Source organism: Coenobita brevimanus, chromosome 103, assembly GCF_032717465.1.
Source record: "Coenobita brevimanus isolate Jiangsu-jjx chromosome 103, ASM3271746v2, whole genome shotgun sequence".
NCBI classification, from domain to species: domain Eukaryota; kingdom Metazoa; phylum Arthropoda; class Malacostraca; order Decapoda; family Coenobitidae; genus Coenobita; species Coenobita brevimanus.
In genome coordinates, this window is record NC_137056.1 from 25330474 (window position 1) to 25350312 (window position 19839).

At 40.7% G+C, this 19839-nt stretch overlaps 1 protein-coding gene across 1 annotated transcript in view; it reads right to left on the reverse strand.

The window, feature by feature from the left end:
• LOC145415652 (glutamate receptor 1-like) overlaps positions 1 to 19839 on the reverse strand; it is a 1336600-nt gene that overhangs the window by 493471 nt on the left and 823290 nt on the right. Inside the window, exon 6 of the mRNA XM_080284869.1 lies at positions 8985 to 9149. Coding sequence (XP_080140995.1) covers positions 8985 to 9149 — 165 coding nt within the window. The remainder of the gene's footprint in view (positions 1 to 8984; positions 9150 to 19839) is intronic.

Below are 19839 nucleotides of genomic sequence, written 5' to 3' on the forward strand. Positions count from 1 at the left end.
CAGCAGCAGTAGCATTAGTGGTAGTAGTTGTTGTTGTAGTAGTAGTAGTAGTAGTAGTAGTAACAGCAGCAGCAGCAGCAGCAGCAGTAGTAGTAATAGTAGTAGTAGTGGTAGTTAGTGGATGGGAACCCATTCTACAACATGTACTAAGATATAAAAGCGATATCTGCCCTCCTTCCCCTATTTTCTATTTTTTGTAAGTTTTGGAGAATAGCTGACCGCTTCCCAAAAGAAATGGTGGAAATTTGTAAATGGTGGAAGATTTAATTACGGAACAAGGTGAATGACCTCGGAAGTTTCTTTGAAATCCATGTTCTCACTTTTCCAAATTTTATAATATGTATACTTCCGAGAGGCGGCTGACCCTGCAAGATTCACTGGGGGGTGGGGATCATACTTCCTTAACATTGAATTACGGATGAGAGTCCATTCCCCTGGTGGATAAAAAGCTGATGACAGGGAGAACTGGAGCTCCCATTTCATCACTCTTCAGGACTAGCTTCTGACCATCCTCCTTTGCTGAACTTTTTCATTGTTTCAGTAACACAGCGAGTAGACCAGCATGCTCTCCAGCACAAGTTCCCCTAACTGTCCTACACAAAACTACATACACATTGCACACTACACTTCCTATTGAAAATTATTTTTGAAATGGCATCTCAGCGCCAAGCCTCTGAGTCCCTGGGGGGGGGGGGACAAACAAGCCCCAATCATTCGCTCTTCTCCCAGTGACGACCAAGCGAGATGCTGGGAACCACGGTTTGAATCAGCTTTTCTTCATTTCTGAAAACATTCACAGCCTTTCTTCCTCTAACTTTCTCTGTTCAGCACCACCTCACCTCCTCTAAAACTAACCTTCTCTTCCTCACAGAGACTCAAGTGTCTGAGATGACTGACACCAAACCCTTGTCTGTATCCTCCCACTTTCTTTATACTTATTCAAAGCCAAAGGTCGCTGTTCAGTATAAGTTTTCAACAATATATCTTGCTCTCATGTTCCTGAGCTTGAATATTCTGAATTCTCTACTCTCTGCCATAGGCTATCCTGTCATTCTTTGACTAAATATATGTGTGCTGTTTACTCATGTCCTATTTCTACTGAACATGTAAAATTCATAGACTATCATAATTCTAAGATGGAAGACATCCTATCTATTTCTCCATCTCTGAAATCTCCATTCTAGGTGATATTAATGTTCATCACCACCTTTGGTTCTCATCTCCTTTCACTGATCCACCTGGTGAACAAGCCTACATCATTTCTATCTTTAATGACCTAGAGCAGCTAGTACAGCACCTGACCCACTTCTATGACTGCCTTGGAGAGAGTTCCAACATACTTAACCTCTTCCTACAGCTACTCCTTCTGCTTGTGCCTTAATCTTTTCTTTCCGTTGGGCTCCACCGATCACAGCCTTATCACCCTATTCTGTCCTATTGCGCCGGAAGGGCCTGTGGCATTCTGGAGCTTCTGTTTGCAAGGATCTGAGGCGGTACTTCTATGATTTTCCGTGGAGTGCTTATTGCTTCCATGTCCAAAAGCCATCTGAAAGTGCCTTGTGCATTACGGTGGTTATTCTCTTGGGCACGGACGCACACATTCCTTGCTCTTACCCTGTGACTAATGCAAAAAATACTGGTTTAATCTTGCTTGTTCTAATGCTGTCCACATAGAGAGAGCACACAAAAGGTAACAAAGCCAACCCACCCCTGAATCTCATCTCTTTTATGTTTCTGCCAGGAGTTGTGCGAAGTCTGGTCTTTCCTCTGCTAGGAATAATTTCAGTTGTACTAAATGATCTGAATGCCACAACTCAGATTCTTACTGTTCCTGGCACCTGCCAAAGACCTTTCTAACAAAAATACCTCATCATCCTGCCCTCCTCTTTTCCACTCAGATGGTTCTGTAGCTGTTTCTTCTGCTGATAGAGCAGAACTCTTTATTCATACTTTCTCCTCCAAATCCACTTTAGTCGATTCCAGTGCTGTTCCTCCATCATTCCCCCCTCTGACTTCCTCATGGCAGGTATTACCATTTTTTCAATGGATGTGTTTTTTTCTCTCTGTTGGGACTAGCTTCTGACCATCTCCCTTTGCTGAACCTTTTTATTGATTCAGTAACACAGCGAGTAGATAAGAATGCTCCCCAATACAAGTTCATCTAACTGTCCCACACAAAACTACATGCACATTACACACTACACTTCCTATTGAAAATTAATTTTGAAATGGCGTTTCAGCGCCAAGCGTCTGAGTCCCTGGGGGGGGGGGAGGGGAACCATAAAACCCCCAACCATTCGCTCTTCTCCCAGTGACGACCAAATGAGATGCTGGGACCCACTGTCTGACTCAGTTTTTCGTTTCTGAAAGCATTCACAACCATTCCCCTAACTTCCTCTCTGTTGAACACCACCTCTCCTCTTTTAAACCTCACCTTCTCTTCCTTACAGAGACTCAGCTGTCTGGGCTGACTGATATCAAACCCTTCTCTGTATCCTCCCACTTTCTTTATCCTTATTTCAAAGCTGAAAGTGGCTGTTGTGAATATGTATGCAACAGCATATCTAGCTCTCAAGTTCCTGAACTTGAGTATTCTGAATTCTCTACTCTCTGTTTTAGGCTATCCTGCCATTCTTTGACTATATATGTCTGTGCTGTTTACTTATGTCCTAATTCTACTGACCATTTAAAATTCTTTGACTATCATATTTCTGAGATGGAAGACATCCTATCAATTTCTCCTTCTCTGAAATCTCCATTCTAGGCGATTTCAGTGTTCACCACCACCTTTGGCTCTCATCTCCTTTCACTGATCCACCTGGTGAACAAGCCTACATCTTTTCTATTCTTAATGACCTAGAGCAGCTAATACAGCACCCAACCCATTTCTCTGACAGCCTTGGAGAGAGTTCCAACATACTTGACCTCTTCCTACAGCTAATCCTTCTCCTTATGTAGTTAATCTTTTCTCTCCGTTGGGCTCCTCCGATCACAACCTTTTCACTTTATCTTGTCCTATTGCTCCGGTAGGGCCTGTGGACTCTCCCACGAAGTGTCGGCTGGGGCACTTTGGAGCTGTTGATTGGAAGGGCCTCAGGTGGTACTTATTTTATTTTCCTTGGAGTGATTATTGTTTTCATGCACAAGAACCATCTGCGCATGCCTTATGAATTACAGAGGCTATTCTCTCAGGCATGGAAGCATTCATTCCTTTCTCTCATCCTGTGACTAATGCAAAAAATACTGGTTTAATCTTGCTTGTTCTAAAGCAGCCCAAATGGAGAGGGCATACAAAAGGTACTGCAGCCAATCCACCCCTGAATCTCATCTCATTTATGTTTCTGCCAGGAATTGTGCTAAGTTTGGTCTTTCCTCTGCTAAAAATAATTTCAGTTATACTAAATGCTCTGAATGCTCCAACTCAGATTTTTTCTGCTCCTGGCACCTTGCAAAAACCTTTCTAACAAAAATACCTCAACATCCTGCCCTCCTCTTTTCCACTCAGATGGTTCTGTAGCTGTTTCTTCTACTGATAGAGCAGAACTCTTTATTCATATTTTCTCCTCCAATTCCACTTTAGGCTATTCCAGTGCTGTTCCTCCATTATTCCCCCCTTTGACTTCCTCATGGGAGACATCAACATTTTTTCAATGGATGTATTTACTGTCATCAGTGGCCTTAGTTATAACAAGACTAATGGACCTGATGAAGCCCCTCCTGTTGTCCTCAATAACTGTGCTTCTGTGCTTACACCTTGCCTAGGCAATCTCCTTTGTCTCTGTCTGTCAACCTGTACCTTTCCTTCTTGCTGGAAGTTTGTTCACATTCAGCCTGTCTCAAAGAAGGGTGACCATTCTCAGCCCTCTAACTATCTCTCAACAGCATTAACATTCTGTACTTCAAAAGTTTTTAAATTAGTTCTTAAGAAAAAATAAAAAATAAAGCACTTTTCCTGTCGCAACCTTCTTTCTGATCTTCAATATGAGTTCTGCCATGGATGCTCCACCGGCAATCTTCTCACCTTCCTTTCAGACTCCTGGTCATCCTCCTTTTGGGACTTTGGCGAAAACTTTGCCATTGTTCTTGACATGTCAAAGATGTTCGATCAAGTCTGGCGTAGATCTTTAATATCCAAACCAAACTGTCCTGGCATAGATCTTTAATATCCAAACCGTCCTCTTACGGTTTCTTTCCCTCTATCTATTTCCATCTTTAACTTCCTTCCTGGTCGTTATATAGCCACTGTCGTAGACGGCCACCCTTCTTCTCCTAGAAGTATCATTCGTGGTGTTCCTCTTTTCCTTCTATTCATCAACGACCTTCTAAGCACTACAACTAACCCTATCGACTCATACACCGATGATTCCACCATTCACCTCTCCATTCATTTCCTGCAGCTTCCATCTCAGCAGTTGCTTCAACAAACAAAGGATGAGGCTATGGCACACCTAATGTCTGACTTAGCTCATATCTCTGATTAGTGTAAAAGTAATCTTGTTGTTTTTCTCTATCTCTCTCTATCTACTGCCATACGCCTTAATCCCGTAAGGGGTGGCCACAAGCAAATCGCCTCCATGTCGCCCCGTCCCCCGCCATTTCACTGCCCTGCTCCCAACCCACACCTCACCTTCTCATATACCTCTCGACTCCATCCCTCCATCTCATCCTTGGCCTCCCCCTCCCTCTCCCCCTCTTCTACCTCACTCACATACACTCTCCTCGTCAGTCTCTCACTCTCCATCCTCTCCACATCGCCAAACCACCTCAGTGTATTCCTCCTAACATTTCCTATCACATCCACATCCACACCACAACGATCCTTCACTTCCTCATTTGTCAATCTGTCTCTCCATGTGACTCCACATGCTTCTCTCAAATAACTCATTTCCACAGCTCTCAATCTTGACTTCTGTCCCTCCAATAAGGTCCAAGCTTCGCTTCCATATGTTAGAGTTGGTATCACAATACTGTCATGTAGTAACTTTCTCACTTCCATGCTCACTTCTCTGTTTCTTATCACTGCTTTCAAGGAACCAGCAACCTTTCTTCCTTGTTGTAACCTTTCAAGCACTTCACCCTCTAAACTTCCATCTTTGCTCATCACACTACCCAAGTACTTAATCGCACTGACATTCTCCATTTCCTCCTCATCCAACCTCACTGTACATTGACTGACTTCGCCTTTCTCGAAGACTATAGCTTTACTCTTCCCTACATTCACCTTTAGATTCTGTTTCCTACATACTCTCCCAAACTCATCTACCAAGCCTTGCAGCTCCCATTCGTCTTCACTTAACAACACAGTATCATCTGCAAACAACAGTACAGGGAGTTTCCACACACTGCCCTCTCTCAGTTCCTACATCTTTCCATTCATCAAAATCTTCCAGAGGAGTATCCCCTAATGTTTAACAACACCCAACTCAATCTTGCATCACCTTTTAAAAATTCTTGGGGGTTTCATTCTTTCACGATTTAAACTGAGATCATATTTCCTCTCTTGTAAAATCTGCTCCCGAGAGATTAGGTGTGCTAAGGCGACTCTGTGCCTTCTTTATGCCTGCACAGTTATTGAATTTATACATGGGTTTAATTTTTCCCTGTGTAGAGTACAGCTCTAATGTGTGTGGGGAGAATCACTACAGACGGGTCTTCTCAACATGGTAGAGTCAAAGGCTTTTCGTCTCATTAACTCTCCTCCTTCTACTGGCTCCCTTTAACCTCTGTCTCATTGCAGCACTGTTGCATTATTTACTCTTGTCAATCACTGCAGCTATGGTCACCACACCTCTGAATTGTCTGCTTGCATCCCTCCATCACTACGGCATGCACACTGCACCCAACTATCAATACACTCCCATCTCCTTTAGGTCCAACTGTCTAATGCAAGAGTTAACCATTACTTCCAGTCCTTCATGAATGCAACAGTTCAGCTCTAGAAATGTTACCCTCTGTCTGCATTTCTTACTGTCTGTGGCCTCCAGTCATTTAAATTCAGTGTGTAGACATCTGCAAATGAACAGATCTTGAATTTGGCTCTCCTTACCTTGTTTTTTTGCTTTTTCTTACAGGGATTAATCTTATGGTCTTCTGGCCTTTGATTCATTGTTTCTTACGTAAAAAGAGTGTACTAAGACATCAAAGCCATATCTGCTCCTTTTCACTATTTCTGAGTTTTATTTTGGCAAGGGGGTGACTCGGCTGGAAATCATGGATGAAAAACTGCATATAGTGAAGGGTCCTCGGAGCAACCAAACTATTCACCTGGGAATGTTCATTTAAATCCATCAGAGATTCTACGAGGAGTTAAGGCATAAACACACACACACACACACACACACACACACACACACACACACACACACAGTCTGAATCTCATGCAATGGTATAAGGCGAGTTGCCGAAAGTGCTATAATTCTTCTTCGCAGGACTGATAATAATAATATAATAATAATAATAATAATAATAATAATAATAACAACAACAACAACAACAACAACAACAACAACAACAACAACAACAACAACCATCATCATCATCATCATCATCATCATCATCATCATCATCATCATCATCATCATCATCATCATAATAATAATAAAAATAATCTGTCTATCTATCTGTCTGTCTGTCTATTCCTAGATGCTTTAATCCCGTAAAGGATGGCCACAAACAAATCGGCTCCATATCGCCCTGTACCTTGCCATTTCACTGCCCTCCCTCCATCTCACACACAGCTCTCACATATACCTCTCCACTCCATCCCTCCACCTCATCCTTGGCCTCCCCCTTACTCCCCCCCTTCACCTCACTCCCATGCATTCTCCTCATTAGTCTCTCGCTCTCCATCCTTTCCACATGGCCAAACCACTTCAGTGTATTTCTCCTAAAGCTTTCTATCACATCCACACCCACACCACAATACTCCTTCACTTCCTCATTTGTCAGTCAGTCTTTCCACGTAATTCTCTCAAATAACTCATTTCCACTACGCTCATTTTTGACTTGTGTCCTTACAGCTAGGTCCAAGCTTCACTTCCATACGTTAGAGTTGGTATCAAAGTACTATTATGCAGCAACTTTTTTACTTCCATGCTCACTTCCCTATTTCCTGTCACTACATTCAAAGAACCAGCAACCTTTCTTCTTTGTTGTACCCTTTCAAATAATTCATCCACCAAACCTCAATCCTTACTCATTACACTACCCAATTAGTTAAATGTACTCATATTTTCCATTTCCTCATCATCCAGTCTCACTGAACATTCACTGGCTATAATTCTTTCGAAGACCATAAATTTACTCTTCCCAACATTCACTTTTAGATTCCGTTTCTTCCACAGTCTCCCAAACTCATTCTCCAAGCAGTGCACTTCCCCTTCGTGTTCACTTCACAATTATCATCTGCAAACAACAGTAGAGGAAGTTTCCAAACGCTGCTTCCTCACTCATTAGGGCCACTCCAACTTCCACTGCCCTACCTTGTATCTCTTTTGTAACCCCATCCACATACAGGTTCAACAACAATGGACACATAACACATCCCTGTTTCAGTCCGACTTTCAGACAGAAAAAATCACTCAATTCACTATTCACAAGTACTGCAGCCTTGGCGCCTTTATACATACTCTTCACAGTATTCAATAACTTCCCATTTACTCCATACATTCATTTTATTTTCCATATTCCTTGTCTATCCTCTCTCTCATATGCTTTCTCCAAATCCATGAAGGCAGCATACAACTTCTTTCCCTTCTCTAGAAACTTTTCCACTAAAAGCCAAAGGATGAGTATCTGATGTACATAACTTCTTCCCGTCCCAAAACCTCCCTCTTCTTCTTCAACTTATTCCTCTGTTATTTCCCTATCTCTGACAATAAGTATCCTGCCATATACTTTTCCTATTACACTAAGAAGACAAATGCCTCTGTGATTACCAAACACTTAATTTTCCCGTTTTTCTTTGTAGAGCGAAATAATTATACATGACTTCCAATCCTTCGGGACCTTACCTTCCTCCCAGGCCATTCTGTACATCTTCCTTATCTATTCCTCTACTATCTCTCCCATATGCTTCGTCATTTCACCACACACTCTATCAATTCTTGGGGCTTTCCCCATTTTAATTCTCTTCATTGCTTCTGCCACTTTCATCCTACTGATATCTTCGTCTCTTCTCACCTCCCTCCTTCTCCCAGCCATTTCGCAGCCACTTATCCTGGCACTACTTTCATTGTCTGTGTTTGACATAAAAATATTGATGATGATGATGATGATGATGATGATGATGATGATGATGATGATGATGATGATGATGATGATGATAATAATAATAATAATAATAATAATAATAATAATTAGTGTGGAGTTTGCCACGATATATCCGTAAAAAATGATAACTGTTATAGAAGCCGTCTCACGATGGGATCTCACCACCCACGTAGCCAGAAAGTTTTTCCTCGGCATCTAATATTGCACCTCCATTTCTGATTTGATACAAATTCAGAACGCAACACACACATAAACAAAGCCAGCCAGCCAACCTCACAACTGAAAACATTACCACTTTGCTCGCTTCTCAACGTGGGTGGTAAACGAGCAGAGTGCTAATGTTCTCCATTGAGAGGTTGGCTTCCTGGCATTGTATGTGTGTGGATAAATAAAATATCATATGAATAGCTGGAACCATTAACATGAAACTTTCAGGGTATCAAGATGTGGCCAAAATCTTGTAAGAGGGCGAAAATGGGCACTGACGGTCAAGGTCAAGGTCACCAACATGGCTGCGAAAGGTCAACTAATTATCATCATCAGCAGCAGCAGCACTATCATCATCATCATTATTTAGTCGTAGTAGCAGTAGCAGCAGCAGCAGCAGCAGCAGTAGTAGTAGTAGTAGTAGTAGTAGTACTAGTAGTAGTAGTAGTAGTAGTAGTATAACAATACTAATAATAGGACCTTGCCAATTGGCTAAACTTACTCACCGAGATATATTGATGTCCAGCGCCGGGGAATAGGTTAGGATCGAGTGTTGACCACGTGGTGAGGAAGTCCCTCACGAAAGGTGTGGATGTGTCCACTATACGGAACCCGGTGATGTTGACGGCACCATATTCCTTCACGTCACCATCCCACCTCTCGTCCATCACCTGAGGGGGTGGTTACATCTGTGTCAGTGGAGGGAGGGTGGGAAGGAGAAAAGACTGAACAAGCGAGAGAATGATGTAGGAGGGGGTGATGAGAGAAGCCACACGTGAAGAAACTGATAATGAAGAGGAAAGAAGTATTGATAGATAAGAGAACCAGATAAAGAGAGAAAAGGTACAGGAAAGGAGGAGAGAAAGTTGGTAGGGTGAGGACTACAGATAACGGTGGAGAGGAGGAGGGAAAAGGTAGGTGGGAGAGGGCGGGAGAGAATATAAAGATGTGCAGCAAAACAAGTAACACCAATGAAAAAGAAAATGTTGTTAGTTGGACGGGAAAAAAGGCGTGAGTTAGAATGAGAAAGGCAGGAAGCTGAATGAAAAAAAAAAAAAAAAAAAAAATTCATTGACATTTGCGACATTTGGCGTCCGATCTCCTCAATGCCGTTAACGTCAGTCAAGCAAACTCATTTTTTAAAAAATGGAAAAAAGTATGAAAGAAATGCGCACAATTTTTTGACACTTATCTACTACGTCAGCTGTCCATGGAGCTCCTCTACTCTATCTCTTCACACACACACACACACACACACACACACACACACACACACACACACACACACACACACACACACACACACACACACACACACACATTCGTTTCATTTATATAGGTTCCAACATGACTGTATGATATACTTGGTCACCTAATGGCAGCTCCTAATGCTGTTTGGTCTCTGGCAGTCTCGCACTACTGTCCCTATTTCTTGAGGTCACTCTCTATGACCTCGCCCCAGGTCTTTTTTAATTTTTAGTCTTCCTCTCGTAAACCTGTCATCGATAATAACAGTTTTCACCCTCCACACCAAGTCGCCATCTTCCATCCTCTCAGCATGCCTGAACCATCTCACTCTACCTCTCCTCAACAGAACACTAATGTCTCGTCCCACATCTAAACACTTTGATTGCAGTCCTAACCCCCCAGGCCTTTCATTCATGGATGCACTAAACATCCATCTTATCACTATCATTTATCTACGTTTGAGCCTACAAATAACCTCTTCCTTTATTGCCCAAATCTCACTACCATATATTAATACACTCCTAACTCATGCTGCAGACCAAAATCCTTTACCACAGACTGGGAGAGCCCTCTTAATGTAAGGAAAGGCAACAGCGCTCTGCATCTCAACCAACCACTCCTTACCATAGCCGCAGAGATAGCTCCAGCCACGGCTTCAGCACATAACATATCCCTCAAATATCAAAACTTCTTCACACATTCAAGAGACTCACCAGCAAGAATAGTCCTTTCATGCCTCTCGGTCTCTACATGCTCTCCCTGAGAACCCGCACAAAAGAAATCGGCATTATTTTGAAGCCTATCTCAAATACCACATCGTTTCTTATGCACCCTCTTATCAAACACTGCGCAAGATGGAGTTACTCCCCACACCTTTGTGCCAAGGTGCACATGGCCACACCCCCTCTGATTTGACAGTATCGCCATCAACTCTAGACAACATCTCTTTTTTTCTTTTTATTTCAACCAAGTTTACTGTCAAACCCCAGTACCCTATTTCATCTCTCCACTTTCCAAACCTTTCCCCTGCCTCCATCTCATTCTCTAAGTCATAAACATACGTCTTCCATGGGAGTTCATTTCTGAAGTCAAATAAGAGAGATCCAAGCACCTTCTTGTATTCTTTTTTGTTTAAATGTGGCAGACACTTCTACCCTTCAGGATTACCCAATTCCGACCAAACTTGGATACAATGACTAGTCTATGACCTAGCCGTGTCCGCAAGATTTTGGTTGCTAGGCAACCACTCGTTGCCTAGGAACGGGCAAAAACCCGCTTTTCTCGAACTTTTCACGTTTTGAGCCGTAGAAGCAATACTAACGGGCATAGAAAGCTCTGGCTTCATTAAGTGTAATCTTGAGGTCATTCCCTGTCGAAAGTGCTCCATCCATTTTTCTCCTCTCTCCTCTGGTTTTCGAGTGGCAGCAATGTGATGATTGGCCTCAACGTCCTTGGCAACCAGTACTGGTTTTCAAAAATGCTCCCTCCCCTAGTTCCCCAGCAGCTAGATGCAATCGAATGAAAATTTGCATGCTTATTGACATTGATGAGTACTACAACATTCTACTGTACACCCATCTGCTACATTGGCCAGGTCAGGGGACAAAGGTCATCAAATGCGAAAACAGTGAAAAGAGCTAAAATCACGATTATGCTTGGACGAAATGTTAAGGCTCCGAAGATTAAAAAAGCCAGGGCCATGATTCTTGGGTGAAATGTTGCACTGGAGTACCTCCATACAAAAATTACATTTAGTGTCGAAACTCAATTCCAGTCGCAGGCAGCGCCACCTAGTTGTACCTCTGGTGGGCCATTCCACAAATTTCAAGTTCTCTAGCTCCACAATGGATGGATGGAATCGAATGAAACTTTACATGCTTAATATCGTTAATGAGTACTACAAGTGTGATTCGTAAAGGTATGACCTATATCCACTTGGTCAGGGGTCAAAGGCCATCAAGTGCAGAAAATATGAAAAGTGCTAAAATTACGAGCCTACTCACACGAAATGCTAAGGCTTCGAATACTATTAAGCCAGGGCTATGGTTCTTGGGTGGAATGTAGCACTGGAGAATTTTATTGCCGGAACTCACTTCCGGTCACTGACAAAGCTTGGTCCTCTTTAGGCTGGCCATCGTCACCCATCCGCTTGTCATTCCAGAGGTTTTATTAGAAAATACGTACGTTTTCCTTTCGGATGACACTTACTGCACTTTTTTTCTGCCTTATGTGCCCTAATCTTTTACAAACTGAAAATATATCCTGAACACCCAGGTTCTCTCTCTCTCTCTCTCTCTCTCTCTCTTTCTCTTTATATATATATATATATATATATATATATATATATATATATATATATATATATATATATATATATATATGTAACACTGAAATATAATAATGGTGAAGTCATAAAGTGCAGAGACAGAAGATGGAGATTAGAACTAAAGAATCTTTCAAAGAAATATAGAACTCATGGATCAGTTCAGTATTACCTCTAGCTAATTTCTCATTTGGCATAAGCGAAATACCAGAGGTAAATCCAGAAAAAGTAAATTTTTGTCTAAAACTATGAAAAGAAGGACGGCCTCAGGAGAAAATGAAATAGTAGCAGATGAATTGCTATATTTAGGATGCGAAGATGTGTAAAGGATGCAAGAGTGTATAGAGGTTGGGGAAGTGGACTTTCTGACCACTACTTGGTGGGGGCCAGAATTAGGATGCAAGTGAGATGGAGGAATAGAAGAAGGGAAAGACGAGAGGAAGGAGTTGTTGCAAGGAGAGTGGAAAGGTTACAAGAGGATGAGAAAAAGGCAGAGTATAAGAGAGAAGTGGAGGAACGATTGGGCAAATATGAATTGGAGCAGATGGGAGACGTGGAAGGTGTGTGTAAGATATTTACAGAAGAAATATGTGCAGCATGTGATGTGGTGTGTGGAAGGAAGAGAAGGCGGAGGGGGGGTGCAAGGAACAGCGTGGTGGACTGAAGAGGTGAAACAGGCTGTGGCACAAAAGAAGAAAGCATACAATGAATGGGTGAGAAATAGGGAGTGGAAGAAGTTGAGAGGCGGAAGAGAGAGTTATACGTGGAAAGGAAGAGAGGTGAAAAGATTAGTAAGAGAAAGTAAGAAGAGAGTGGATGAGGAATTTGGAAGGAATTTGAGTGTAAAGTGGAGGGACTGTAAGAAAATGTTCTGGAGAGAAGTGAAAAGAGTAAGACAAGGTGGAAGTGAAGTTAGCAGGGGAGTGAAAGATAAAAATGGTAGATTACTAGTGGAGAAGGGAGAAAAAGTGAGCAGATGGAGAGAACATTTTAAGGAATTGTTGAACGTAGAGGATGGAAGTAATGCGAGTATAAGTGGCTGGGGAATGGCAGGGAGAAGGAGGGAGGTGAGAAGACAGGAAGAAATCAGTAGGATAGAAGTTGTGGAAGCAATGAAGAAAGTTAAATCGGGGAAAGCCCCAGGAATTGATGGAGTGTGTGGTGAAATGCTGAAGCATGGGGGAGAGATAGTAGTAGAATGGATGTGGAAGATGTGCAGATTGGCCTGGGAGGAAGGTAGAGTCCCGGAGGATTGGAAGTCAGGTATAATTAGTCCCTTGTACAAAGGAAAAGGGGAAAAAGAAGTGTGTGGTAATCATAGGGGCATTTGTCTTCTTAGTATAATAGGAAAAGTGTATGGTAGGATACTTATAGACAGAGTTAGAGAAAGAACAGAGAAATTAGTTGGAGAAGAACAGGAGGCTTTAGGAAGGGAAGAGGTTGTGTAGATCAGATATTCATTCTTAGATCTTTAGTGGAAAAGTTTCTAGAAAAGGGAAAGAAGTTGTATGCGGCTTTCATGGATTTGGAGAAAGCATATGACAGGGTGGATAGACAAGGATTGTGGAAAGTGTTAAGAATATATGGAGTAGATGGGAAGTTGTTGAATGCTGTGAAGAGTATGTACGATGGTGCGAAGGCTGCAGTGCGTGTGGATGGTGAACTAAGTGAATTTTTCTCCTTGAAAGTTGGGTTGAAACAGGGATGTGTCATGTCTCCATGGTTGTTCAATCTGTACATGGATGGGGTAATAAAAGAGGTACAAGGTAGGGTAGTGGATGTTGGAGTGGCCCTGGTGAGAGAGGATAGTGTTTGGAAACTCCCTGTACTGTTGTTTGCAGATGATACTGTGTTGTTGAGTGAAGACGAAGGGGAGCTGCAAGGCTTGGTGGATGAGTTTGAGAGAGTGTGTAAGAAACGGAATTTAAAGGTGAATGTAGGGAAGAGTAAAGTGATGGTCTTTGAGAGAGGTGAAGTTAGTGAATGTACAGCGAGGTTAGATGGTGAGGAATTGGAAAATGTGAGTACGTTTAAGTATTTGGGTAGTGTGATGAGTAAGGATGGAGGTTTGGAGGGTGAAGTGCTTGAAAGGGTACAGCAGGGAAGAAAGGTTGCTGGTTCCTTGAAAGCAGTGATAAGAAACAGGGAAGTGAGCATGGAAGTGAAAAAGTTACTACATGACAGTATTGTGATACCAACTCTAACGTACGGAAGTGAAGCTTGGACATTGTTGGAAGGACACAAGTCAAGAGTGAGAGCAGTGGAAATGAGTTATTTAAGAGGAGCCTGTGGAGTCACGTGGAGAGACAGGCTGACGAATGAGGATATAAAGGAGCATTGTGGTGTGGATGTGGATGTGATAGGAAGCGTTATGAGGAACACACTGAGGTGGTTTGGCCATGTAGAGAGGATGGAGGGTGAAAGACTGACGAAGAGAGTGTATGTGAGAGAGGTGGAGGGGGGAAGAGGGAGGGGGAGGCCGAGGATGAGATGGAGGGATGGGGTGGAGAGGTATATGAGAGAGGGGTGTGTGAGTTGGGAGCAGGGCAGTGAAATGGCGGGGGACAGGGCGACTTGGAGGCGATTTGTTTGTGGCCACCCCAAACGGGATTGAGGCGTCTGGCAATAGATAGATAGATAGATAGAAGTTCAAACCAGGCTCACCCACTTATTTGCCAAATATAAAAAGGGAAAGAAAATTCCCAATACATGGAATAATACAAGAGTTATTTTTCATTACAAGAAAGGCGACTCAAAAGATCTTGATAATTATCAACTTATTTGTTCATTATCAGTTATTTACATACTGTTCACTTCAATCCTTACGAACAGAAGAACAACAAATATAGAAGAAAACCAACTTCCTGAACAAACATTATTTCCATGCTGGTATTTGACTACTGATAATCATTCCATATTCAATGCATCAGGTAACTGAAAAAACTATGGAATATGATAAACCACTGTGATTAGGTTTCGTCGATTACGAAAAGGCATTCGACTCTGCGGAGCATATAACAAGTTCAATCCGCAAACAAGTAGTAAACGAGAACTTTGTAAACTGCTCGAAAACATATACAAAGAGGGAGTTGCAACAGATAGGTTATGTAATGACTCAGAAAAATGAGACTGAGAACGGCGTGCGACCAGGTGTTACAGTTTCATCAAATATATTTGCAGCATGTCTTGAAAGCATTTTCAGAAAGTTTTAATGGGAGAACAAAGGAGGAAACATAGTTGGAGAAAACTTAAACTATTAAAGATTTGCAGATGACATTCCTTTAATCTCAGAAACAGCAGAGACATTACAAGAAATGTTAAATGGCCTAAGAAGGGAAAGACTCAAAGTAGGGCTGAAGGTGTATTTGCTCACTGCAAATACACCAAAGACCACCATCAAAACAAATGAATGGATTCTTGAAGAAGTTGAGGAGTACATTTACTAGGGGCAAACATTCATCTAACTAAAAAACTAACAAACTAACAAAAAAACATGAAAACGAAGTACAACGATGCATTACAAGTTGATAGAAAGCCTTTCAGCAAATACAGAGACATAATGAAAAGTAGCTTGCCAGTATGCATGAAATGGAACGTATATCACAAATGAACAGTATAATCCCAGATATGACGTACGGTTCTGAGACCTGGAAACTGACAAAATCAATAGAAAATTTTAAAAATCCATTCTCAAAGAGCAATGGATAGATGAATGTTGGGAATATTTTTGAGAGACAGGAAGAGATCAGTTTGGGTGAGAGAGCAGACTAAAGCCAAAGATATTACTGAGGTTATAAAAGAACAGACATTCTTGTGGGCAGGTCAAGTGTAAAGAAGGGATAACAAATAGAACAAGAGGCTGACTGGCTGGACTTCAAGAGACTGCAAGCTAAAAGGCCAGATACGTGGCGAGATGTGAAGTTTGCCGGTAAAACAGGGCAGATTTTGACTTAGTCAACGAATTCGTAGAGAAGGTTTACTGGTGTGTGTGTGAATACAGTATATATATATATATATATATATATATATATATATATATATATATATATATATATATATATATATATATATATATATATATATATGTATATATATATATATATATATATATATATATATATATATATATATATATATATATATATATATATATATATATATATATATATATATATATATATATATATACACACACACCAGTAAAGTTAGTAACTGACATGAAACCCAATATTGTTAGTCACCTCTGGGCTTTACAGCAGTTATCAAGGAATTGAGGCTGCCTAATAACCCCTTCGATTTGACATATATATATATATATATATATATATATATATATATATATATATATATCTATATATATATATACACACACACCAGTAAACTTAGTAACTGAAATGAAACCCAGTATTGTTAGTCAGTCACCTATAGACTCCACAGCAGTTATCAAGCTATTTAGGCTGCCAAATAACCCCTTTGATTTTTTTTCCTTTTTATGAAAGCTATTTTTTTTTTTCTTTTACCTCAGTCATTATTTAGCATTCGCCCTTCTTCGAATGGTACCGATTACATGGGACTCAGTCATGGGTTTGTATCTCCATAGATAGTAGAGCCAGACATAATTTTGCAATTTGCAAGGAAAAAGGCAGTTTTTTTAAGCCTAAATATACACCCACAGGCGTGAAGGGATGATAAAAACAAAGGCTTTGGCAGTGAAAGGGTTAAGAAGAATAACAGACAGGGAGATACAACCGAAGTTCAGAAATGAGAAAAGTATGGATCAGTGAAAATATGAGAGGGTGATGTCTAAGGAAAATGAGGCCGGAAGAAAGCCTAAATGAAGAAAATTAAAACAGTGAAAACGAGAGGGAGATCAAACCAAAGTCTGATATGGAAAGAACGACAAATTTGCTAACTTCGCCATTGCGTACTTTATACTACATCTTTGCTACCTCCAGACTTTTATATTCAGCCTAAGAGAGATTTTGCGAAATGGAGAATTAAGATATGGTCTTCATTACCTCTTCAGTACTAGACATCTGTCCTAAGTTGAATAGAATCTTAATGGTATCATCATCATTATCGTCATCAATCATGCTCCTTTCTCCCAACGACAGGTAAGATGAGGTAAGATCCAGTATGAAGGGAAAACCATGACAGAAGAAAAGTAATCAACAGTAAGTCCGGTGAAATGGGCCACACACTCATTCACTCACCCTGCAAGCCTCCGGAATCCTGAATGCCTCACAATCATAACCTAACATGCAAATGAATAAGAAAATAAGTCATCGGACAGAAAGGTTTAAGAGTGAGAGGCAATATCTAAACAAAACGATAAGCTGCAGACATCTGAGTTTCAAATGGAAGAGCAATAATGAATCTCTGAGAGTGAGTGTAACATGATAACGAAAGAATGTGAGTAGGATGAAGAACAGTGAAATTCAGGCGGAAAGGACAAAACTCAGGAAGAAGATTTTCCTCTGATCTGTAATAACGAACGGGTGAGAATGAAGAGAGGTTATTAAGGAGATATTTGTAGTGCCGAAAGGAAGAAAATCGTGAATCTGTTAGAACTAAAGGAAGACGATGAAAAGACACGAAAGGGATGAAAAAGTATATTTGTGTGTGTGTGTGTGTGTGTGTGTGTGTGTGTGTGTGTGTGTGTGTGTGTGTGTGACATTCCAATAGCCAACATAATCAAACCAAATAACTTATACTATCCCCCCTTCCTTCTTCCCCAAATCCTCCCACCACCTGCTATCCCTCCCCATCCCACATCACATTCCTCTCTCTCTCTCTCTCTCTCTCTCTCTCTCTCTCTCTCTCTCTCTCACCTGTCCTTCCCCTTACTTTACTTTCCTTCCACGTCATACTTCACCTTCCTTTCCCTCTCCCTCCCTATCCTCATTCCTCCCTCCCAGCTTCCATAGTTTTCTCCCTCCTGTCCTCCAATTGCAATGACTCACTCCCTCTCCTCTCCCTTAAAAAAGAAAAAGATTTTAGCATTGTGAAGGAGACACTAATTACAGAAACTGAAATTATCGAAACATTCCTCTCTTAATTAAACCAGGGATCATTACATGCCACGGGCGGACGGGCTACCGCCTCATTACAGCCGTGATTACCCATGAACGAGGTCACTTTGTCCCTGGATATGGCGTAAGGCTTTTAGGGCAGAGTAATTATCCTCTCTAAGTATCACACATTATGATTAATTTTGGCTAAAAGAGAGGTGATATGTGACTGGGAAGAGAAGATTGTTAATTTTTCTTTGATTGTTTAATTACAGGAAATGAAGAAGAAACAAGTGTACTATCAGGACCAAACTATTAATGTTATTTTATAATAGTTAATGGGTGGGTGCATGACAGGTGAGATCAGTGAAGAAATGAGAACTTTTTTTTTTTAATTGTCATATCAGTTCTGGAGCCGCTCAATCTATTTATTCTTGCTGCTCCCAGATTATTTCACTAAAACTAGGAGAGGGGCCTCGTATTATAGGGGTCTATTAGGTTATGTCTATGCCTGCAGTTCGATAAGTATGTTGTAAAATAGGTAAAATCGTCAGTAGATGGGGACAAAAAATGAAGGAAAAAATGTCCCTGGACGCAGTGTTACATATACTTTCGTAAATCCCCACGTTCCATTTGAGGTAACAAGACTGAAGTTAAAACTGGAAGTACAGTAAAGAGGTTTACAGGCTTTTTATTGGCAGGGAATAGAAAAAAAAATATTCTGAAGATGTTAACAGAGAAAAAATTCGATCATTTTTTCTAGACATTTTCTGAAGGCATGTGATCCGTTCCCTTCATTAAGAAACATCTCTCCTTAGGATACCAGAACGTCTGTCCAAACCTTAACCGCTTCCATACTGTGGCACTTTTTTTTTTTTTTCTATAATCAGGCTACCACCAGACGATTTTGTTCCTCAGTAGTGTTCAACTGAAGTACATACTGAATAGACTCATTACTTCTATTAGCCTGCCTAGTTTTGTATATAAATAAATGTATGTATGTATGTATCTATCTACCTATATCTATGTCTATATCTATCGATCTATCTATCTATTTGCTATATCAATATCTATCTATCTATCTATCTATATCTATCTATCTATCTATCTATCTATCTATCTATATGACTCTCTCGGATACGTTTATGTGAAGCTATAGAATTTGGTGAAAGTTCATTTTGGAATTACAGATGGAGCCAAGAATCCGAGGGCTTCAACAATGAGTGAATGGAAGCGTGGCCCATTGGACTGGGCAAACTTGGGCTGTCTGGACGTTCCTACTCCTCACCATGCCCTGGGGTGGTTAAGGAGGTCCGAATGATGATGATGATGATTATATATATATATATATATATATATATATATATATATATATATATATATATATATATATATATATATATATATATATATATATATATATATATATATATATATATATATATATATATATATATATATATATAAATATATATATATATATATATATATATATATATATATATATATATATATATATATATATATATATATATATATATATATAAGAGAGAAGTGGAGGAACGATTGGGTAAATATGAATTGGAGCAGATGGGGGACGTGGAAGGTGTGTGCAAGATGGTCACAGAAGAAATATGTGCAGCATGTGATGTGGCGTGTGTGGTGAAGAGAAGACGGATGGGGGTGCACGAAACAGCATGGTGGAATGAAGAGGTGAGACAGGCTGTGGCACAAAAGAAGGAAGCATACAATGAATGGATGAGAAATAGGGGCGTGGAA